The sequence below is a fragment of the Syngnathus floridae genome, chromosome 7 (assembly GCF_059516105.1).
Source record: "Syngnathus floridae isolate MCC-2025c chromosome 7, RoL_Sflo_1.0, whole genome shotgun sequence".
Taxonomy (NCBI): Eukaryota; Metazoa; Chordata; class Actinopteri; order Syngnathiformes; family Syngnathidae; genus Syngnathus; species Syngnathus floridae.
Window position 1 is genome coordinate 13,945,526 of NC_142419.1, and position 23,011 is coordinate 13,968,536.

Consider the following 23,011-nt stretch of genomic DNA (forward strand, 5'->3'; position numbering starts at 1 on the left):
GGTGAGTGCATTACAATTTTGGCAAGTCTTTATTACTCACATATTTACAAAAACATACAAATAGTAAGATGTGCACAGCAAAATTATCTCTTATGACAACATCGGTTTTTCATTTTCAGTATCTTACTGCTTATCACATAGCCAGTCTTATTTAATCACCAACTACTTCTATGACTATTTTATTTTGTATTCCTACAAGTGTAACCATGACTCTAAAACTTCAACGTGCACAGATATGAAGAAGTGGTTGGGAACAGATTCTGAATATAAAAGCCGAGCGAGTTCATGCTACAGTGAACTTAATTTCAATCTACTTGAATTATTTACCTGGGTGATGTCAAGTAATTCCCATTTTAAACTTAAAGTGCTTGGTTGAATTATTCTACTATATGCTAAAATGACGCAACTGAAGCAGTGCCATCAATGATTTCAACCAGTGCATTAATAAAATTATTCCATATGTGAGACTTGATATCATATCATAGCTAGTGTATGATGTCATCATAGCACATACACAATAAATTGCAAGTCATTAAAGTAAGATAAGGGACATTCCAGGACTGGAGGACATTTGTGTAAGTTTCCCTAAGGAAAAAAAAAAAAGTAAAAATGATTCCTAAATAATTCTCTATTGTCATTGCCTTTTGATGACCAACTTGCATATCAAATTTAACAAATACAAATGTTGTGAATATTCTTTTTGGGAACAGTTTTTCTCAGTCTCTAATTGTTTTAACATTTTATTTTAGGACAAATATATTTAAGATGATAGTAATCACCCTGAAATTATTAAAATAGACAATAAAAACACTTGTAGCCTTCTAGAAGAACAGAAAAAAATAGTTAAGTACTCTCTTCATTTTGCTTGTTTTTGGAGAATATAATATATATGGTTTGTTACCTGTTTTATTTTTAATCAACAAAAAAAAAAGTCATGGTAGTTTTTTTTTTTCTTCCAAATTCTGTTCTTAAATTGTCCACCAATTCTAGAATGACCCATTAGAATATTCAGTAGGCCTACGTCGAATGCTTGGATGAAATCTATGCAGACATTTATTTATCTGACATACTTTGTGCAATTAAAATAATGTCTGCTTGGGATATCCCGTGCAATCCGGTGAATCACACATTCACAACCTGAAATAAGCATCAATGTACATGTTCCTCATTCCGCATTAATTTGTCTCTCGCCACTTGGAAACCAAATGTTCACTTGCGGTTTTGTCTTGCGGTACCTTGTCGAGTCTAACGTCATCATTGATTTTTCTGTAAGGTAAAATAATAATCACCAAATTTGCATATTCAGCTCTTCCAGCAACTTTGTGATGAACTGTCTGCTTTACCTCCATGACGCTGTGAATCCAATTGAGCATCTCCTCCACATTGCTGTAGACCCCAGGACGCCTCTCCCTGGCACAACCGACGCCCCAGCTCACCACCCCGATCAGGTACCATTTAGATGAGGTTAAATGCACCAATGGCCCTCCACTGTCTCCCTGATGTGATGCAGCGCTCACATTTGAACTCATTCCGTAAAAAAATAAATCTTGTTTTCATGCTGTGGTTACCTGACAAGCATCCACTCTCCCCTCCAGAAAGCCAGCACAGATCATCCTATCGGTGATGGCACTTCCGTACACGATGGGGCTGGCACACTTGCTCCTTGCGATGAGAGGGATGTTTGCTTTCTGCAGGACGGGAGAGATGTTCCCTGAAGGCAACGTGAGAGGATGGATTATTACGAGCAATAAGGAACACACCGCTTGTTTATATTTTGTCATGAGAGTTACCATTTTCCTCCAGGTAGCCCCAACCGGTTACCACCATGGAGGCCGAAGGAGAAAGGTCGAAGGCTTTTGGAGGAAGACAAACTGGCACGCGGCTCTCTGGAAAATGTAAGCTGAAAATTACTATTTGTTGCTTTACACTAATGAAATTGACTAAAAATTAATTGTTTTCTGTATTTGGTTAATATTTGATCTGACAGACACTTCATTAGGTACACCTAAACAATTGAATCCAGAATTGTACCCAACTGCTCTAGCATACATGTGCCACTAGAGGGCAGCCATACGAGTCGTTCTAACGATTTCTTACCTCCCACGTTGATTGGACTAGCAAGCCTCATGAGCGCTAGATCATAATCATTACGAGCTGGGTCATAATTTCCATTCAGGATGATCCTGTCCACAGAAGAACCTCCCAGAGTCCCCATGTAGGTCTTCCCCGACACCACTTTCCAACGACTCAGTTCCTTTTTACTTCTGCAGGACCCACAATGGAAAAAAAAGAGGCACTGGTGTGACTATGGCGACGTTGCCAAATAGTCACATGACAGCCAAAGTACCTACCCGGCGAAGCAGTGAGCTGCGGTGATCACCCAACGTGTCGACACTAGGGAACCTCCGCATGTGTGCTGGCCGCCCTGCTGCAGGCTCACCTGCCATGGTGAGTCCTCTATGACAGCATCCGTACCCCCAACGATACGATTCTGAGGGTCCACCTCGCCACAGTCTGACAAAAAAATGAGACATGTCATGACGTGAAATGTCATATATTATTCTTGTATTTCAATATATTCTCCCAATCATTTTTCAGTCAGTAAAATAAAATACCTACAGCGTCATAGTGAGGTGTGCAATGCTCACTAAGAACAGCCAATCAAATTGTCAACAATCTAATTATGACACTAATTGTGCTCTGTCAGGCCAAACCTGGTTGAACTAGTTTCTTTTCATCTCAGAACTTTTTGGAGATTCTAATGACGCACAAGATGTGCTCGTTCATGTGTTTGCTAAAGGCTTTGCAGTCAACAATGGTGTGTATGCTTTGTTGGAGTCAAACCAGTTACACCTTGGAGTCAGCTTGCCCTGGTGTTTAAAAAAAAAAAAAAAAGAAATCTAGAAGTCATTTCTGTGACTGCTTTTCTAAAAATAGCACCAACCTGAACAGGATAAAGAAACCACCGCTTGGGATCTGCATGCACTCCTACAGGAGGGATAAAAATGATATAATTCAACCACACAATAAGTCACGTGACCAAAACTGCTTACATCAATCAATCATTAAAGACCACAGACGTCAAGAACGGAACAAAAACTGCAAACAGTTTTTTTGTGCTGAGAATAGAAACTTGTTTGCATGAGGGGGGGAAATCCTGAGCGTTAAACGCTAAAAGAGCGAACAACTGCAAAAATAAAACGAGACAATATGGTTTGGGGGCATAACAGGGTAGTTTCAGTTCCGGTTTTGGTTTCATGACAGTTTCAAAAGCACTTCTTATTTCAGAAGCACCTTACAGTCTTTGTTTGCATTTTTGCACCCGGTTTTCAGATGGCACTAAACTTTTTATCTTATCAAGAAATTTCGGACAATTCTACACAAACTCTAAGACAGTCGCTAATGGTTTGGAAGAACAAATATTCCGTTGTACCGATGCCTTTTTTATGAAATGTAGATTCACTCACTGGTCAGCTGTTGCTTGGTCTACAGGCGTGTTTCCTGTCCCCGATCTGAGTGCAGTAAACGGTCCAGATTGCAGGTCTGATGGTAACGTGTTGACCGGGACGTTGGTGCTGCGAGGTTTACTGCCAACAAGGAAGGATACTGGCTTAGAGATCTGCTATGAGGTCAATCTTAAAGGGGAAGTCAACCTAAAAAAAATTTTTTACCAAATCTGTTGTATGTGCTCACAGTAGTCTAAACAGTATTTTGATTAATATAGCTTTTGTGGAATATAAGTCACCCATTTTTATCCATCTCAGAGGCGGCCATTTTGCCACTAGCTGTCGACTGAAAATGACATCACAGTTGCCAGGTCACAACCAATCACGGCTCATCAGTTATCTGAAGCTGAGCCGTGATTGGTTGTGACCTGAACCCTGCAACTGTGATGTCATTTTCAGTCGACAAGAAGTGACAAAATGGCCGCGTCCTATGATGCACAAAATGCTGCTTAATTCATATTCATCCATCCATCCATCCATTTTCTGAACCGCTTAGTCCCCACGGGGGTCGCACAAACAAAATATTAATCATAACAAAGAAAATTTGGGGGGTTGACTTCTCCTTTAATCATTCTGACAATGCTCCTGATACTGACTAGGTGTATCCCAGTTGCGTGCAGGTCATTTGCGAGTATTTCTCGGTCCATCCTTCGCTACACACGCTCCTCCACCCTGCGCTGGGATTGTACACCTGCAGGATGTTCTGACGGGTCATGAGGCGCACTGCAACAAAGGACAATCAGAACTTTTTTTCCCCTCAAAGTTGTGGTGACAGACAAGCAACAATGAAAGTGATTCCTTGGCTCTACCTGGAAATGTTGTGTTGACCTTGAGGCTTGACAAACATGTTTGTTCATCTTCTCCTCCCGTGCAGTCGTCCGTCCCATCGCACGCTTTATCCAAGGGGATGAACTTAAACGACTTTGTGCAGAAGAAGTACTTGCTGTCGATCAGCTGTTTTACTGAAAATGAGATTTGTATAGAAAGAAAAGGTGAGGCCAATGTTTTGAAATCTTTCAAGCATTGGAGATTGTGACTCACTAAAATATCCCGCAGTGACCAGGATCCCCAGCAACACCACAATAGCTGCGATAGTCAACAACACCTTCTTCGTCTTAGACACCTTCTCTTTCTGAGTCTTTGGAGCCGTCATGGGCCTTCTGTGGCGACCTGGCCGTGGAGTCACTGCAAGTGAGGTAAGAGATAAAAAACAAAATTGACGTAAATATTCCTGTACGTATTTCCATGTCAGTGAATTAATCATCTTACCTATGTGCTTTGGGTTCAACGGTGTTGTGCTTTCCTCAGCCGACGGAGTGTTCTGACAAAGGAACGACAAATGAGTATGGACACAAATTTCTGTGTGTGGGTGTGTTATGCTTGTAATCAGTCTTTTGCCATTATTTATGCTCGGATGACTTCAACAGTTGTGTTTTCAAGTGGAAGGAAATATAGACATACCGATTGAGTTTTTTAATTAGGTGTTCTTGTTCTAGCTGGATTCATTAAGTTTTGATTTGTGGGGGCGGTTGAATTTTGTGACACTCCAACCCATCCCACAGCCAACAAAAATCTTTCATTGCCAGAAGAGAACACTCGGAGATCTTCAGTACATTATTACATCCACGTGCCACAGGGTTCAGGCCGGTTCCGTAACGTCGCATAACGTCTCCAAAAGCGCAGGAGGTTGAGGGTCTATTTTGATAGCATCACCATTGTGAAACTTCTTTTCAAAAAGTAACCAGTATCGCTAGGACGGAACAGAAGAACCCTCTGGCAAGATATTATATGTCCCAGTTGCATAATTGTTAACAGTTGCTGTTGAGATCAGTCTACAGGTGGGATGGCAGCATTGAGTAGTGGTTGGAACGACTCATATTTTTAAAGTGATCTGAGCAAACGTCCACAGAGCATCTCCAATTAGATTTACTTCATAGTATTCTCTTACCTTTTTAAATTAACCCATTTTAGTTAAAAAGATATTCTATGTACGTATGTCTACAAAAAAAGATCACTCGCAGTGTAACGAAAACCATTTTGAATTGGAAAATCTGTTTTGATTCAACACAACTGAATCAAATCGTCAAGATACTTGTTGAATCATCTTTTAATGAAGATGTGGCCGATGAGTTGTCGATTCGAGTTGTCGATTCGTTCAAATGTAATTAGCTTGAATCGTTTGGTCTTTGGAGCGCTTTTACACACTTACATGTTAATAAACACGACTGTCGCTGCAGCAGAATCATATCGAATGGAATCGTATTCCCTCTGAATCGAACCGAATTGAATCACGTACTATTCTTGAATCATGAACCTTGCGTCGAGATGCATATTGAATCCACTTTAATTGGAAAGCTCCATACCGTCTGATAATCACCATGTGCTTAGTAAAAACAGAAAAGTGCTGTATGCAAATTCCAACTGACAAATACAAATCTGTAGCATTAAGAAGGAACCAACATAACATAACTCATGACTAACAACATGAGATGTAATTTTCGTGAACCAGTATTTGCAGTTTCCACCACTGACTAGAAACCTGCTGAGAGCACAAAACCCATCAGCACTTATGTGGTTTGCTCTTTGTGAACAAACCGGTTAATAAAGACACATTTTTTGTCAACAAATTTCAACATCTTGCTCGATACTCACCCACATGATGCAGTTCTCAGTCGCTCCTAAACCTTGTTCTTAGAACCTCCAGATTCTCACAGTCCACCGAAAATGTTGCGTTCTCTCCCTAACCTCAACTCCAAATACCTGACTTGATGTTTGTGTCCCCGCTCTCAGTGTGGACCTCCCTCACGTTGTCTTTCTTCAGCACTGTAACAGAATCCCACTGGAAGGGCGTCTGACTCGGGCCTCTCCGCAACCTCGGGCTTGCATAAAGTTCTTTGTGACTTTCAAAGCGCAGCCGATTCAGAAAGCAAAAGACCTGTGACCGAAGACCTGCTGGCAAACTAAACAAAAACTATTCCAGGTAACCTGACACCTGAAGCCGCTTCTCTCTATCCTCTACCTGTGCGCCTTTTTTTACTTAAGTCCCTCCCATTCATCCACCCACTTCAAATCTTTCTCCCTCTCCCGGCACATCGGACAAACGTTTGTCTTTTTCAAACCGTAATCGAACGTCAACCCACATGAATGTTTCTCGCGAATTAGCATAATTGATCACCCCCTACCCCTTTGCCACCCCATATGAATCCACGGATAACACTCTCGCTTACATCACGTAAAATTTCCCACTTTAGGTGTGTTTTCTTTCCTGTATTGTTTTGACTGTCAAATCAGCTGATATCGACTTCATGACTCACAATGCGTGCCACGTATCAAACTTGATTGGACATGCGAAAGAACCACTGACTGTCGTAAACAGGATCTGTCTTGTGCTTTTTTACCAGAATTCAAGTCACTGAACTTTAGCACCTTACCAACTTTATGGATGCATATTTTGTGGGCGTGCTTTGAATTATTTATCTGATCAACAGAATGTGGTTAAAAGAAAGCAATAAAACTGCCTGCAATAAAAACATGACGTGGATGTGTTTAGTGAGTCAAGCTTGTTAAACTCTAGTAACCTTGTGGAGGGTAGGTAGAGATGTTACATTTGGATTTTTATTTTAAATAGACCTTAACAAAAGCAGATAAGAATATCATATTTAAGGAACATTTATCGTAGCTGAATAATCAAGCAGTGCATAAAAATAAAAAAATTAAAAATTTAAAAAATTAAATATATATATATATGAAATATGTTTTGCAATCTAAAGACACAAAAAATTTAAAAACACAGCCCACTTAATTTATTTCAACACTGACTTGAACTGCCCTTTGCCACAAAAATACTCAATATTCAACAATTTTATTTCCTTTAATCATAATAATTTCCTGGAAATGATGGGATATATGCAAAAGAAGTGTATCTGCTTTCACAACTTTACCTGTTATGTCGCTATCTGTTGTGGCTTGTCCAATCGCCATCCAAAGCTTAAACCTGTGAGCAAAAGTATTCCCAGTTTCTTATGTCTCCTTAGGTGCTTTCCACGCAGATACACACCTCACACACACACATGCATAAAACACTCTTAACCGCAAAAACCGCTTGACCAACATCTCCGTGCTCAGACATGTGTAATTGATAGCCACAAGAGGAAGTGCAGCTTAGTTTGAAAACAGAACTGGTTAATGATTAAAAACTCATTTCACCTTACCTGCCATCCAAAGAATGCACCGTTCCCACCCTTAATTCGCTATAAATTCAACAATGAAATTGTAACAAGTTGTCTTTAGACAGGCCACTGGTACAGTGCAGAGAAAGGGGAAAGAACGAGAAGAGCCATAGATACACAAATAAAAAAAAAAAAGATTAATTAATTAAAATAGAAAATGTTCAATAAAATACATAAATTAATAAATCAATTGAAATAGAAATGTTTAAATAAATAAATACATTTTCAGTTCAACCAAATTTGGCAGCAACAACACTGTTCTCATTGGTGTGTCAAATTTAGCATACATTTATATTCACTTATAGAGAATTATGGAACATGTTGATGTAAGGGGTTAATCATTTTTATTTTTTTTCCTCACAGCGGCAACATGAAAGCTGTTTTGCACTGATGTTATCAGCTTCGCCCTCGCCTGCATTTGAAGGAATCTGCTATCAACTGATGAACGGAAACTATACGGCTGCATGTGCTCATCATGCAACCTCCACAAATACTCTGACATCATCTTTCAGGTACCCATATTACAGCTTCAAATGTGTAATTCTGTCCTGGAAACGTACTACAACCCTCGATCGTGCAAAGATTATTTGTGTGCATACAAGCCATAAAAAAAAGCTAAAATGATGATTGACGTGATGACTGTAAGTGACTACAAATGAAGGCGACACTGATGACAAGACTTCATTTTTAATTTTTCTACTGCGTTGTTCACTGAATTGTGAAATGAATGAAAACAAATACGTGACTTGTGTTAAAAAAAAAAAAAACATCCACCAATCGCAACATCAATTCACTTCCCACATTATCTTATGAAAAGAAAAAAAAGACGTCAACGACAAGGCAGGCAAACCGGTTTTCAAAAATGCCTGGAATGGGGAAAACCAACACTCACACATAAGATGTAGGTAGAAAGCGCAGAAGGCAATATTCACTGTTGCTCTTTAAAAATTGATCTATCGCTTACTTTTTGCTAAAGTCAAGCGAGGAGGGACGACAGCCAAGGGCTCGCAAGGTCATCGGCTATGGGCAATCAAGGTAAAACGACTTTTTTTTTTTTTTTTTTGGTCTGCGTGACGACATTGTGTGACTCTTTGTCGCAGCTATTAGTTGTTCAACAAGTGTTACAGTAATTTTGGATTATTGTTATACAGAATAGTGAATTTTGAACAGTGGATGATGAATGATGACTTGAACACTAATTTGGTCTTACAATATAGATGCTCACTTTTTATTGACTAAGTCAGAGAGGTAACATTGTGTGTGTGTTGTCTCAGGTAGTAGGGTAAACTCCACAGCGGTGGGGGTGGCCGTGGGATTTTGCATCCTGGCCATCCTCTTCACCATCGCCATCGTGCAGTTCTGCTACAAGTACAAGTGCAACTCGTGCAAAAACTGCTGCAAGAAAAAAAGTGAGTGAGGAGAATGCCATTCTCCTCCATTATGTTCTCTCAAGATCACCTGAAAAAGCTCCTTTTGTTGTTGTTTTTTTTTAGAACCCCCGCTGACGGACAGAGTCCTCACGTGAGTATATTACATGAATAAGTGAAAATTCAATTTCGAAGTTAACGGATTGTTTTAAATTTTATTTCCACAGCTCTGTCGGCTTAAAAAAAAAGTCGTCTTCACCTTTCACCATAAGTGGCTTCAAAAAATGACCTGTCACCTCTATATCATTGAAAAAAAAAAGAAATTGCATGTGTTTATAATATCGAGATTGATGTTTGAAGGGATTTTTCCTTAAAAATTACGTGGACTCTTTGTGTCATGTGACCCAGTTGGACTGATGTTGCCTTGTACTTAAATGTTACTGTATATAGACTTTCTGCCTGTATTAAAAATATAACAAAAGAAAACAGAATAACCACATTGGTAGGAATGACTTATGCTTGAGAATGCAAGCAACAACAAGTTGTTCACCTCCAAATCTCACACATCTGCTAAAATTTTGACTGGTCGTGAAACTATCATGACTCATTGCTTTTCTCATATTATGACTCTGCTCGGCTGATTTAAAAAAAAAAAAAAAAAAAAAATCCACACCTCCAAAGGTCATCTTCTGTTTTTAACCATTGCAAAAAACAACTTTTTTTCTTCTGCAGCAAGTTTAATGTTAAAAACATTTTGAACTCTTACAAATAAAGTCGCATAAACATTTTAACTTTAAATGCGGAATAAAAACTTTGAAATAAAGACTTGAAAACATACACGCACGCACACGCTCGCTTGTGCATTTAAAACAACCAAATAATTTCTCTACCTTTGGAAATGTCGCTAGCCTAATGCTAACACACAATACAAAACTCCATAGACAGGCTAATGAATAGCATCAGTGTTTTGATGCTATACCCTTTAAGCAATGGATATTTGAACACAAACAGTTGAACAACACATTTAGACGGGTAATATAGCAACTCTCACAAGGATATATTCTTTATCTTCTGCAAAAAGCAATTAATACTAGATTACTCCTTACTGAAGAGATTTGGCTGTCCAATGAAAAGAAGCAAATGTTTTATGCCTTAAATGGGCTGGAGATGTTGACTTCTGTGAAAACAAGTTGTTTCATGAAAGGGGAAATGATTTTGTCTCAGTCCACTTCTCAGTTTCTAATGGGGGATTTGGCTACAGAACATTTTTGCTGTCTTGTGTCAGTACAGTGAAGACAATAAATAAAGGCAATTTTAATTCACATGGCTTGTATTTAAGAAAAATAAATATTTCACACAAACAATAATGACACATGTGACTACAAAATATATTTACATTAAAAAAAAAATTACATTTTAATCACATCACAAAAATAGTTCCCTGAAAAATATTTTCACTTCAAGCGTACTTCCCTTTCAACAGATGCGATATTGGGTTGGATGGCACATTTACTTTTGCATTTCTTTCCTATAAGGATATTTTTGCTGTAACCACATTTTTTTTCTTCACACACCCTTCCTCCCACAAACGATTTAGATACACAAAAAGGAAAGGGAGTATTATTCCCAAAGCAGCAGCTATTTTTCGTCAGCATATTTTGAAACACGTCTCAGGTGGCTCAATCTGTATCCAGTAAGTCGCAAATGGCTACAGTGTTCATGTTGAGGTCTATTCCTTGCGTCAGAGCTGTTAACAAAGGGAAACCCAATGTCGTTTCCGACTGTGTCCTTGTATCATTTAAAATCTCTTCCTTGCTCAGCAGGATTTTATGCTTTTGGATTGTTGTATCCTCATGGACGATGCGTTTGAGGCACCAGGAGCACTGATTTGCCCCGGAGCAGATACATGACTGAGGCCCTGCCCGGTAGCCCGGGACCACTTCGGCCAAAACTGGACTGGGAAGGATTTGTTTCGACCTCTTGTCGAGGTGACTTTGTAGTGCTGGGCTCTGCTTGCGATAATTGTCAAACTGGGATCCGCTTTCCTGACCCATTGTGTTCACAATCGAGGATTCCAATCGGGATCCGAGTCCCACCCCGCTTTCCTTCCACCTTGTCTGCATGGTGTCATCCTGATGGGGATACACCGTTCCTCCCATGCTCCCGAAACCACTATCCTCTTGTCTCCTCTGTGGACTTCTGTCTTGTTTTTCTGTAGCGTTGCACTCCATGCTAACGCCGCTGTCAAGGCTTGCCCTGTCGTCCTGTTTCCTCAAAACGTGAAGCGTCCCCTTGTTCTGAGGAATTTCTGCAAAGTTTCTCACTTCTGTTCTGCTGCCACTCAGGAACCAACCTCTGTCTGTGACCACTTCTATTGGCCCTTCTCCAAGAGTGAGTGGATGCCAGCCACAAACAGGGGATTTCTAAAAAGTCAGAAAAGACAATGAACCTTGGGTTATATTCAAATTGTGCCAAATATGATATTTTACTCTGTTCTGTTTTCTAACTTGGGACCATCACATGTCTTTTTTGTGAGGAGACATTATACCATTCGAGTCTCTGACAGAGGTTAGCCACCCCGCTCCAACTTTCTGTGTGAATTGTGCGCATTAAAGTAGCCATGACAGTGGACTATCCAAATCCAAGATGAATTTTAGAAATGAAGCTCTAGCTAGCTACTGCAATGTTGCTTCAAATTCTTATATAGTGAGAGGAGACTCTCCTGCTCCTCACTCATTTTTATTTGGTCTAAAAGTGGCTACCTGGCATTAAACCGAGAGAATGTTTTCTGTTTGCGTACCAATGCAGCAGGCATTTTCGCCGGACGTTTCAGGTGACAAAATAGACCGACAACCAAAATGGCCGCCACAGCCAACACGCCCAGAACCGTCAGGGATGACACCGAAATTATGAACCATTCTGGAAAGAAACGGAAATGGTTTAAATATTTGTCCCAACTTCTGTGTTTAAAAATACACTTTGCAGTACAAGATTCCACTACGCCATAAGCATAACTCGAGATCGTAAGATAAACTGGAATAATAAACCAATTCATATCCTCAAAAGCATTTTTTCTACACAGTGTTGAATAAATCAATTTGATGAAAAATGTATATTTAGGTCATTTGAAAAGAGCGAACAATGATAACGTTGCTTTCAAATGTTGATGATAACGTGAGCTTCTGAGTTTATGTACTAGCAATGGAACAAGCCAAGTTATATTAAATGTTATTCTACAGTTTTGAACTTTTCTTTAGTTTTAAAGCAATAAAGAATAGAACAGGGTCTGTTCATAATAACCATTTGTAAATAAAGATTCTATAATTCTTTGCCATATTGTTTTGCTCACCTTGTTCTGGAAGCAGGAGGCATTGTTCTGGGGATAAATCACTCTTGGACAAAGCGCCGTTTCCCTCCACCATCATACTGACGCAGTATTCGACCCCCCACTGGAGATGTGTGAAAGTTTTAGACCCCTGATCTTCATTATCTATCAGGTACGCCATTATTGGCTCCTGAAAGTTTAGAATGACAATATGGTCAATGCATCGTTTTAGCAATCATTTCATTGATTTTTTTTTTTTTTTCCTTCAAAACTTACTTTGGCTTCCACTTTGTCAATTCTGTTTTTTTCTTCCAGGTGGATGATGTAAGTAACCCCATAAGGAAAGAGCTTTCTGAGGATAGGTTTTTGATGAACGTGGACTGTTATGGTGCTGGAGGTAGCGTATAACGTGAAGGAAGGAGGTTGAAGCTTGCCTGTGAGGTAGGAAAAGAGGATATTTTTAATCGTTTTATTAATTATTATTCCTCAATTTATTTCTTTTTTATATTTATTTATTTAGTTTTAAATATACCATAATGGATCTTAACATACAAAAATATGGTGTGAACAAAAATTAATACAAAATAATTTCTTACTTCCATTTGGGAGGAATTTCTTCACTGTCCACCCTGACTTGTTGGCTCCGTCAACTGTTTGGACCCGGACCTTATAGCCAGCTCCATAGTCATGTATGAGACCACTCAGGTGGCAGTAGGTATTTGTAACATTTGTGCAGCTAAGCACCATGGCCCATTCACCAGCAAGCCTGATAGCACAAATCATATCTGTCAAGAACTGGACCCACCTGGATGTTGGTTGATTGTATTTATAGTGGAAAACATACTTTGCCATTTGCACACTATACTTGAGGTCAGATGTGGTGTTTCGGGGTTGCTTCCAAAGAACGACCACCTCGCCATCCAGAACATTCACGGACAGTGCGTCAACCTGCGGGACGCCCACTCCTGTATTGCAAAGATAGAGCAGGAATCAACATTTTATATTCCATCGTAAAATATATAAGAGAAAGCAATATTATCACAAATGTGTTACCTGACACAAAATTGATGATAGAAAGAAGCACAAGAGCAACAACAAGCCTATTGTTGCTCATAGTTATTCCATGTACTTCCACAGATGTCATCATTTAAGTCCAAAGTGTCATCAGCCAAAACCTTTTCGATTTAATCCCTTATTCCGTGCACCATCGAGAACAATAGAACCAAACCATTTCCGAGACTCGGCTGCTCTGATGTGTCGATTTTAGTCCTCAACGTGAGAAGATGAAGTGGAGGCAGCTTGCTTTTCAAAGACCTCTTCAAAAATCAAACCGCTGAACATTCCTCCCCCTCGTCATGTGACCCATTTCCTGTTGTGACCTCACACACAGGTCCCAACAAGGTTTTACCTTCCTCTTTTGCTTTTCCCTCTTCAGCAACGTTTATGACGTAAAGCACTTCTGCATATTGATTTCGCAGAACATTTAGGACTTCCCCTGTTCATCTTGTTTTCAATTGTCTTTCTCATGACCTATATATATATATATAATTTTAATTTTACTCATTGATCAATGTTACAGTAGAAAGAAATGAGTCATACTGCGCAAATGCAACAGATGGATAATTGTTGGTCAATAATATTATTTTGGTACCTACTATCCATTTTGGTCAACAAATTTGACGGATCATGGTGGGTCATCTTATTGGATTTTATTTTGGGCTTAAACTGATATTTTTATGCAGCTTTATTAGTCCAGTGTTCCCCCAGAAAGTTCATTGGGCAAGGGAAGCTCCCCCCTCGTTTTTTTTTTTTTGCAATTCACTTTAGAAGAAAAAGAACTTTTACATCAGATGTCATCAACCTCAGTTTCCCCTTTGAGTTCTCACCTTTTTTTTTTTTTCTTGGTCACGTGACATTTTTTTCCTTTCTTCCTCCGTGCAAACAAAGTGTAGAAAATGAAACTACTCAGAGGGCAAACTGAATCAACAAGTGCTGATGCTAACCACTCTTGTTGCGTCAGTATAATATCATGAAAGGCTGCAACTAACAATTATTTAAATAATCTAAATTATTCTTAAATTATAATAAATCTCAATTTATTTTGATATAATTTTAATTCATTTGTTGATTATTTTGATTAATCAATTAATCGAATTAAAAAAATATGTTTAAATTTCTCTTTTTCTTCGGACGAGCCGTTTAGCCTTATTCAGAATGAACCAATCACTTTCAAGCGCACGTCAAATGGGACTCGCCACACAACTGCGACCATTTGCCTTGAATGAAACCAAGCTTGAACTTTGTTATGGCTATTTAATTTCAATTTGTTCACGGCTGTTTGGAAAAGACACTCGCTGACAGCTCAAGTGGTGTCTCACAATCAAGTTTCAGTCCATTGAAGCAGCTGCGGAGGTCTGCAGGAAACCGGTTGGGCAGGTGTGTGACCTGCTGGCCACGCCCACCTTGGAGCAAGATGCAAAGTGGAGGTGGGAGGTGTTTAGATGAAGGACAGTGATAGTCGCAGCAGAGTAGAGAAAAGGCGCTTGCTGACAGATGTGCCGAAGCCGCATTTTTCCATTTTTGGATGTGAGCGAGCTCCACCCATGAGGTGACACCTCAACCCTCCACTCGCGTGACAATCACTCATTCCGATGGCAAGGCTTAACCCGGTAAGTTTAATGAATTGTCTCCCTGCTCCTTTGTTTTACTTCTACGACTTCTTTCTTGCATGTATTCCAACTTCACCTTATCCACTGAAATCTGTTAACTTAAAAAATGGTAGATTGTGTTTATCTGCACTTAAGGGAACAGACATGATAGATTGTGGTCATTTCATTGGGTTTGTTTATCTTGTGTCTATATTGCCTCAAAGTTTAGGTTTCTGCTTTAAACTAGTTTTGTCTGAATTTTTGATATTTTGTGAGAGTTAAGCAAGATTTAATCACTCATTCATCTACACGAAAAATTGTTTGGATAATTCTTTGATTGAGCTTCAATTTAGTTGATCAATTGAATCAGTGACAATTGACTGTCCCAAACACCTCTGGTCACTCGTGCCCTTTATTTATCATTATTATTCAGGTGAAACTGAAACCGATCCGGTAAAAGTGACATTTAACAGTGATTTTCGATGACAATGGAGGCCGTGCAAAACGATACGTGTACGATAGCTGAGAAATAAGATAAACCTGCTTCTCTACCTGTTTCATCTCGGTAATCTCATTTTCCTACGGGCTTTTATGGAAACTTGACCATTTAGCCATAGAGAAGATGTTACGAAACACCTTTTTGTTTAAAAAGTCTGCGTAGACCTTTGCGTACGTCAAACGCCACCCCCATCAGCACATTTTAGCATCCTGTCAGGTGACATTGCTAATCCTGATCACGAACAAGTTTAGCCACATCTTTGTTTATTGTTATGCTCTTCAAAAAGGTTATTGAAAAATTCCGGTTGTGCCTTTCCAATCGTGTTGCAACTTTCAACAATTACTTCCTCCAAAGCAAGAAATCAAAATCCCCTACCCTTTGTTGTTGAAAGAATTGCAAAGTCATTCTTAGTCCTCTCGAGTACATAAACAATACATCTGATTTTATTTCATATAAATCAAGTCCCTGTGCTTTGTCTGATGCAAAAAAGTGTCATGTGACTCCGTCTCAGATGTCGTCATCTTCATCCACTGCTATTTTGCAAATATAAAACATATTTTTTGTTTTCCCCCCCCACAGGACGATCTCCCGCCCCCTTACTACTCTGTCGCCGTGCACACTCAGCCCCCCCTCAAGTCTTATGAAGAGGTTGTGTATGGCGTGGCGCCAGGCCCCCCCCCTGCCAACCAGCCTCATTACATCCCTCAGTATGCACCACCTGTGGCCGCTCCCCAAGTAACACAATTAAGTTCACGTGAGTCACTGCCTTCTGTATTTCTCTATGGACACAAACAGCAATTAAGTATCATGTTACAGGTAGAATTGAAAATTGGCTTGTGAAGGTCACATGACCAATTTCAATTAACAGCTGAGTTGTGATTGGTTGATATGGAAACAATTGTGATGTCATTTTCAGTTGACAGTGAGTGGCAAAATGGCCGCCCCCTGTGATGCATATAAACAAATGGATTTTGCTGCTTAATTCATGTTCCATAAACACAACAATAATCAGAACACTGTGTTTTGACTAGTTGGCCTGCACAGAACATATTACAAAGAAAAAATTGGGGTTGACTTCCCCTTTAATACATTTTAATATCATTTTGTGTGTTTGGCTAAAATGAGGTGAACTTCGGAGTGGTGACTGCACATGTGCAATAGCTTCAAAGCAAAAATCTGGGCCGTTGGAACTTTATCTTTCCACTGTATTACTTTAAAGATATTTGATTTGTTGCCCTCCCATTGGTTGCCAAGTAGTCAAGCCCAGAGTCAACTTGGATAGGTTCTAGCTCACCTCGTGAAGATAAGCAGTTTAGAAAAACTAGATGTTTAATTTGTATTGTGTTTCCACGCAGCCCCCAGGAGCAGAAAAAGAGGATGCTGTAAAAATAATGCGCAGTGTTACGGAGGCTCATGCGCTGCCTTTATTCTCATCGCCCTGCTGGCTGTTGCCATATGGATCGGAGGTTGGCATTTGTATTCATTTGCTCTTCTGTTTTTGTTTGCAGGGGTGGCGTTTTTATAGATATTGTTGATAGACAACACTTTGTGCTTTTCCATGGCGTCAACTTGTTCTCACAAGTATTCATTAGGATTTAGAGTTTAATTATGGCAATTCTGCTACAAAATTTGCAGTCACATGATCATTCCTGACACTCATTATTTCTCTCCAATGACAGTGCAATATGGCACCAGGGTGTTTACGCAAGACCTTAACAGCAATAACAACAACAACATCGACGACGATCAGCAAGATATAAATATCGATGATAACCAGTCTGTATTGATACGTGACACCTGCCCCGATAATGCAACAAACTGTGATGGGATCAACGACTGCGAGCTGGGCTCTGATGAAATGAACTGTGGTGAGCGTGCAAGTAATCACAGATCAGTGGAGTCCAAATTATGACAGTTGGCATAATTTGATTTTTTTTTCTCTCTCTTTATCAGTGAGGCTTGCGATTAGTAATCGTCTGGAAGTCAGGACCGCCCGAGACGGCCGCTTTCTCCCAGTCTGCTTCAATGGTTGGGACCAGAACATTGCTGACCGAACGTGCACCCAACTTGGGTTTCAAAAGTAAAGATTCACCTCTCGTTATCTCTCATTCATACCAAGTTACCACAACATTACCTTTTCGTTACCCCCCCAATGTATTTAGATCTTACAGCTATAGAAATATCACAAACCAAGACTCCATCGGACTAACTGTGACGAACAGCGTGTCCGAATCCATCCAAAGTCAAGTTGAAGTCAGGTAAATAACATTTCTAGTGAATCCGTATGTGCAGTGTTGAAATTTAAAATAGTGCATTTGAAAGTTGCGGTAAATATGGCTGCTTAGAATATAGTCTCACATGTCTCTCTTATTGTGATATCATACAGTTCTTCTTGTCCAGATCAGAGTGCAGTCTCCCTACAGTGCGTCGGTAAGCAGCCACCATCTGTCCTATGACGCACACGTTAGCTTAATGCTAACAAGTAATGGGAAACACTATAGAGGAGCTAGAAAACTAGCATTAGTGTTCCAGACCTAAAAGTAACATAAACACCTGCAGACATCACTATTGAAAATGTTTATACTTCATAAATTGGAATTTTATTGTTTTTGTATGAGGAGTTAGATGGCTAACTAGATCCTGATCCTGCTAAAAATAGTCATTTAAGTCATTGCTTGAATATGGCTCTTTGGATTTTTGCCTAGAAAGACACAACAGTTTTACCACAAGTCATTAAAAAAGACATTTTGTGTGTTCTTTGCGATGTGTCTTCAGATTGTGGCAGGCAGCAGTCTACATCTCGCATCGTAGGGGGCACCGTTGCAGACAGGGGTCAGTGGCCGTGGCAGTTAACGCTGCACTTTCGAGGGTCCCACGTGTGCGGAGGGGTCCTGATCGCTCCGGATTTTGTGCTGACCGCCGCTCACTGCTTCCCAAGGTGAAGTGTCCACTTGGCATATCGCCGATGTTTAAAATGGATGACTTGATGTTGTCGTCCTACAGGAGCAACCCCGTATCGCTCTGGCCGCAGCTCTGGCAAGTGTATGCAGGTGTGACGTCTCTGGACAATTTACCTCCGGCCTTGGCGGTGGAGAAGATCATCCTCAATGAGAATTACAACAACCTGACCAACGATCAAGACATCGCTCTGCTCAAACTTGCAACTGAGGTCGACTTTAACGGTTGGTCGAGCTTCTTTTCGATTTCACTTATCGATTTCATCTCAGCATGTGTAGAAAATTATATATCACTGATTGATTTCATCTCAGCATGTGTGGAAAATTATATAGTGATGAATTTAGGATGTTTTTATTATTCAAATTGATCGGCGCTAATCTCTTCTTCCTTCTCTCAGACGATATTCACCCGGCGTGCCTGCCACTTACCGCACAGCGGTTCCGCTCTGGCACTGCCTGTTGGACGTCGGGCTTTGGTACCACTATGGCAGGATCGGGTAAGCTTGGGAAACCTTTCTCTGATCGTGTGCACTCGATAGCGAGAATGCAGCCGGACCGGATCTTGCGGCCTCGCTCACGCGCTCTTGCCAAACATTGCAACATAGCAACTTGCCTTCTGTTTTCCTTTAACGTAGGCGTAGTGTCCAACGAGCTGATGGAGGTGACTGTTGACCTCATTAGCATGGCAGAGTGCAACAACCCTTTGGTGTATGGAGGCGCTGTGACAAATAACATGATCTGTGCCGGACACTTGGAGGGAGGCAGAGATTCCTGTCAGGTGACTTTTGACATTTGTTTAAATGCAAACTAGAATGCTATCTATCTATCTATCTATCTATCTATCTATCTATCTATCTATCTATCTATCTATCTATCTATCTATCTATCTATCTATCTATCTATCTATCTATCTATCTATCTATCTATCTATCTATCTATCTATCTATCTATCTATCTATCTATCTATCTATCTATCTATCTATCTATCTATCTATCTATCTATCTATCTATCTATCTATCTATCTATCTATCTATCTATCTATCTATCTATCTATCTATCTATCTATCTATCTATCTATCTATCTATCTATCTATCTATCTATCTATCTATCTATCTATCTATCTATCTATCTATCTATCTATCTATCTATCTATCTATCTATCTATCTATCTATCTATCTATTGACACAAATTTAAATGCAAAGCAGGCTGCTATTTAATTAAGTATTTATTTATTCTATTTTATTTATTTATCCATCTATCCATCCATCCATTTCCTTTATTTATTTGTTTGTCTTTTTATTTTTGTGTTTATTTATTAAGCTATTTCCACAAATTTAAATGCAAAGCAGGCTGCTATTTATTTATTTATGTATTTATTTATTTAGCAGTTTATTTATTTATTCTGAAAAAGAGCCTGATGCCAATTTTTTTCCCAATCTATTTTAATTGCCACAAATGATTTCCACAATCTCCTAATATTCAAACTCACTTTTTATCTCGTGTTAAATCAGGGCGACAGCGGTGGACCACTGGTGTGTCAGAATGATGATATGTGGTACCTGGTGGGTATCACCAGCTGGGGGGCCGGGTGCGCCGAGCAAAACAAGCCGGGTGTTTACACCAGGGTGAGCCGTTTTCTGCCCTGGATCTACACCAACATGCAGGTGAGACAAGAAATTGATCATCTAAGTTAGGGCCTTCAAATGAACCCGCCTACCTACTCATGGATTTGTCCACCCTGCTTTCTCACAGTACCTAAGACTGTAATGCCACCTTTCTACCTCATCTTCCTCCGTTGAGCACTGCACTGTGAAGGAGTCTTTTTAAACGAGCACGGAAGATCACTTTGTGTACAGCAGAAAATGGACGGACAGATGTATGGAGCGGCGGGGACGAGGCGCCGCCGCGAAAATACCGAACACCGTGTTTACAGCTGTGTGACTGTTCCCACTTGATGCACTGATGAATTGTCTTGCATTCCTTCACTACTTCTGCCTTTTGTGTTTGCTTGTGTTCACACTGTCACTGGGATTTTTTTTTTCATCTAAATAGTTTCCACAGACGGCGGAATCGCTACAGTTGGACACCCTTGATCAATTGAGATGATGAGAAATAGAGAGGCTGCTTTGAGTTTAGAACTTGAAAGCAGGGTTTTTCTTTTAATTCTTTTAATTGGGTTTTGCTGTGGTTTCAAAATTACAACAGTCAAATGCTTGCGGTGAAGTCTTCTTGCGCTCCTCATTGCTCCAGTTGGTGGCATTTGGATTCATCTGAATAATGATCAACGAGGGGCGAGTCAGAGAGGAGGTGCTCCGGCAAAATCTTTGGATTGGCCGCCACCAGCATGTCAGCAAATGAGCAATCCAGCAGATGGTGCCACAGGACCAACATCTTGAAAAGTAAATCATTGATTTTGAGGGAAAAGGATGAGGATGAAGATGGCCCAAACGACTTTGGCACAATGTGATGTGGCATAGAATGCAAGATGTTGTGGCCAGCCTTTCAATCAAATCTTGATTAATGGCGAGCGACGGTGAATGCTGAGTTGATGCTTGCGAGCTGCTAAATTGTTTTGTCCACTGTGCATTGCACGCACGCACGTACTCGGGATGGCGAGTGCTGGGGCAGCAGGTGCGCCACCACGCAAGCCCAAACACAAGATCGAGCATCTAAATTATGCACAAGTTGCTTTTATCTTCACACACACACACCTCGTTTCTCTCCCCACCATCAACAGATACACCACACACAAAATACAGAAGTCAAAGGACTTGCGTATTGTGCCGAAACTAAATGAACTGATTGCTAAATCTTATTTAAAGCATCAGCATTCTTTTCTTTTGTTGTCATAAATACATTTAGAATCAGCTTTATGACTTTTAAAAAGCAGTACTTCTTCTCTGAAATTGTGTCTCAACATGCAGAAATGGTGTAAGTCAACCTTCTGAAAGCAAATAGGGGTGAGGGGTGAGGAGAGGGGGTGAGCGAATGACTCAGCAGAAGTGACATCGTCAAGCTAATTGCTATGAAGCACCGGTGGACCTTGTTCAAGGTCTTCAGCTGTAATGGAGTGATTCTCTCTCATTGCGAGGAGAGCAATGTAGCTCATAAAAATATTATTCAACGCCCGGCTTGAATGACTGTTTTTCATTTTGAAGCCAAGCAAACATTTTTGGAGGGGGGTTGCAGTTGTCAACGCTTATATTTATGCAGCTAAAAAAGCTAGCGTGCACTGTAATGAGACTCAACTCACATTGTATTTGTATACAAATAAACTTCTGATTTAAATTTCATCGTAAAGGATTTGGAAATGAATGTTTTCAGGTTGCCTAGCAAGAGCCTCGTGTTCACGGTCTCCAAATCACAGGCAACTTCAGGCCACCCAGCAATGAAATAATGGCAGCTCCTTGCTTTGGTTAGTCGTCCTTACAATGGATGATGTGTGCGTGTGTGTGTATGTGTGTGTGCATTCAGGGGGAGAATAAAGTGGCAGTGAGCACGGTGAACCTCAGTGACGTGCGTTAAATCACATTAGTCACAGCGTCTTTAAATCGTGCTTTGCTTTCCACTGGGTGACACTGCTCGGCTGAGGTTTTTTTTTATCTGGGGGTGGGGGTTCATCTGTGGCTGGATGTGATGTGACGGACCAAAAAGATACACACCTGCAAGGGAGATGGAGCCTTTGAAAAAAAAAAGAAAAAAAAAACACAAGAGCATCGCCTGACTGGGGTTCTGCCGCTGAACACGACTGAGAGCACAGGTGTCAAACTCAAGGCCCGGGGGCTAGATACGGCCCGCTACATCATTTTATGTGGCCCGCGAAGACAAATTGTACATCAAATTCGTGTCATTACTAGAATTTCAAATTGTGTTCACTTTTAATCATGTTTTTTTTTTAAATATTTGACCAGTTTTTACTCGTCTGATTTGAAAAAAAAGTTATTTGTCAATTTGTTTTGTAGCTTTTACTGTATATAATAATTTGGGTTGACAGTCATAATGGCCCTCCGAAAGAAGCTCTGACTACAACGGCCCGCGAAAAAAACGAGTTTGACACCCCTAATTTAGAATTTGTTTTCACTGATACGCAGCCAATTTTCGGAATGATCGTTGACCAATTGTATATTTTTTCCAAATCGATAGCTTTGGACACAAGACCAAGCACGCACTTGGCGGCTACTTGACAACAAGGCTGTTTGTTCGCTCCACAGCACCTCTTGATTTAGGGATGGCGCCTGCCTCCGATTTGCATGCGGGCCTCGGGGGATGTGTAAAGATGTCAGCTTGCGCGTGCAGGGCCACCAACTTCGCACGAGGCTTTAATCAACCTGACGAATTTTGGAACACACGCCAATGCTGCGTTTCAGCTATTTGAAATATCCCTGGAAAATAGCACCTAATCCCTCGACGCACCCTGCTTTACCTCCGACCTTGACCATGATGTCCTCACGGTGCATTAATCCTCTGGGCGTGTTTC

The 23,011-nt window shown here is 40.3% G+C and overlaps 4 protein-coding genes across 6 annotated transcripts; 2 read left to right on the plus strand and 2 right to left on the minus strand.

The window, feature by feature from the left end:
* Window positions 1-10: 10 nt before the first annotated feature.
* On the minus strand, window positions 11-7,621 carry tmprss4a (transmembrane serine protease 4a). 2 transcript variants are annotated; one of them, XM_088380282.1, is made up of 13 exons: window positions 7,448-7,621; window positions 4,776-4,827; window positions 4,548-4,691; window positions 4,316-4,468; window positions 4,103-4,229; window positions 3,468-3,587; window positions 2,945-2,988; window positions 2,352-2,514; window positions 2,098-2,264; window positions 1,791-1,886; window positions 1,569-1,711; window positions 1,344-1,496; window positions 11-1,266 (listed from the first exon to the last, which is right to left on the minus strand). In XM_088380282.1, exons 3-13 carry the CDS (start codon window positions 4,657-4,659, stop codon window positions 1,255-1,257), a joined length of 1,290 nt encoding a protein of 429 aa, XP_088236408.1. In that variant the 5' UTR covers window positions 4,660-4,691; window positions 4,776-4,827; window positions 7,448-7,621; the 3' UTR covers window positions 11-1,254. The 2 variants fall into 2 exon arrangements, with proteins under 2 accessions (XP_088236408.1, XP_088236407.1); XM_088380281.1 differs by lacking the exon at window positions 7,448-7,621 and adding an exon at window positions 6,159-6,519.
* LOC148395426 (uncharacterized) lies at window positions 4,111-13,709 on the plus strand. Of its 2 annotated transcripts, XM_088380284.1 has the most exons (11): window positions 4,111-4,297; window positions 4,381-4,498; window positions 4,563-4,702; window positions 6,328-6,486; window positions 8,099-8,247; window positions 8,712-8,770; window positions 9,010-9,144; window positions 9,229-9,256; window positions 9,330-11,532; window positions 12,468-12,599; window positions 12,743-13,709. In XM_088380284.1, the coding sequence occupies exons 5-9, from the start codon at window positions 8,126-8,128 to the stop codon at window positions 9,388-9,390; spliced, it is 405 nt and encodes a 134-aa protein (XP_088236410.1). In that variant the 5' UTR covers window positions 4,111-4,297; window positions 4,381-4,498; window positions 4,563-4,702; window positions 6,328-6,486; window positions 8,099-8,125; the 3' UTR covers window positions 9,391-11,532; window positions 12,468-12,599; window positions 12,743-13,709. The 2 variants fall into 2 exon arrangements, with proteins under 2 accessions (XP_088236410.1, XP_088236411.1); XM_088380285.1 differs by lacking the exons at window positions 4,111-4,297; window positions 4,381-4,498; window positions 4,563-4,702; window positions 6,328-6,486; window positions 8,099-8,247 and having other exon boundaries at window positions 8,604-8,770.
* Window positions 9,072-13,797, minus strand: il10ra (interleukin 10 receptor, alpha). Its single transcript, XM_088380278.1, has 7 exons — window positions 13,481-13,797; window positions 13,272-13,392; window positions 13,024-13,193; window positions 12,704-12,861; window positions 12,452-12,617; window positions 11,903-12,021; window positions 9,072-11,525 (listed from the first exon to the last, which is right to left on the minus strand). Exons 1-7 carry the CDS (start codon window positions 13,572-13,574, stop codon window positions 10,782-10,784), a joined length of 1,572 nt encoding a protein of 523 aa, XP_088236404.1. The 5' UTR covers window positions 13,575-13,797; the 3' UTR covers window positions 9,072-10,781.
* A 1,113-nt stretch (window positions 13,798-14,910) lies between these two features.
* On the plus strand, window positions 14,911-21,827 carry LOC148395428 (transmembrane protease serine 13-like). Its single transcript, XM_088380279.1, has 13 exons — window positions 14,911-15,096; window positions 16,154-16,328; window positions 16,930-17,040; window positions 17,254-17,442; window positions 17,528-17,654; window positions 17,737-17,832; window positions 17,961-18,004; window positions 18,350-18,512; window positions 18,578-18,756; window positions 18,930-19,028; window positions 19,167-19,309; window positions 20,046-20,198; window positions 20,287-21,827. Exons 1-13 carry the CDS (start codon window positions 15,079-15,081, stop codon window positions 20,299-20,301), a joined length of 1,512 nt encoding a protein of 503 aa, XP_088236405.1. The 5' UTR covers window positions 14,911-15,078; the 3' UTR covers window positions 20,302-21,827.
* Window positions 21,828-23,011: the final 1,184 nt, after the last annotated feature.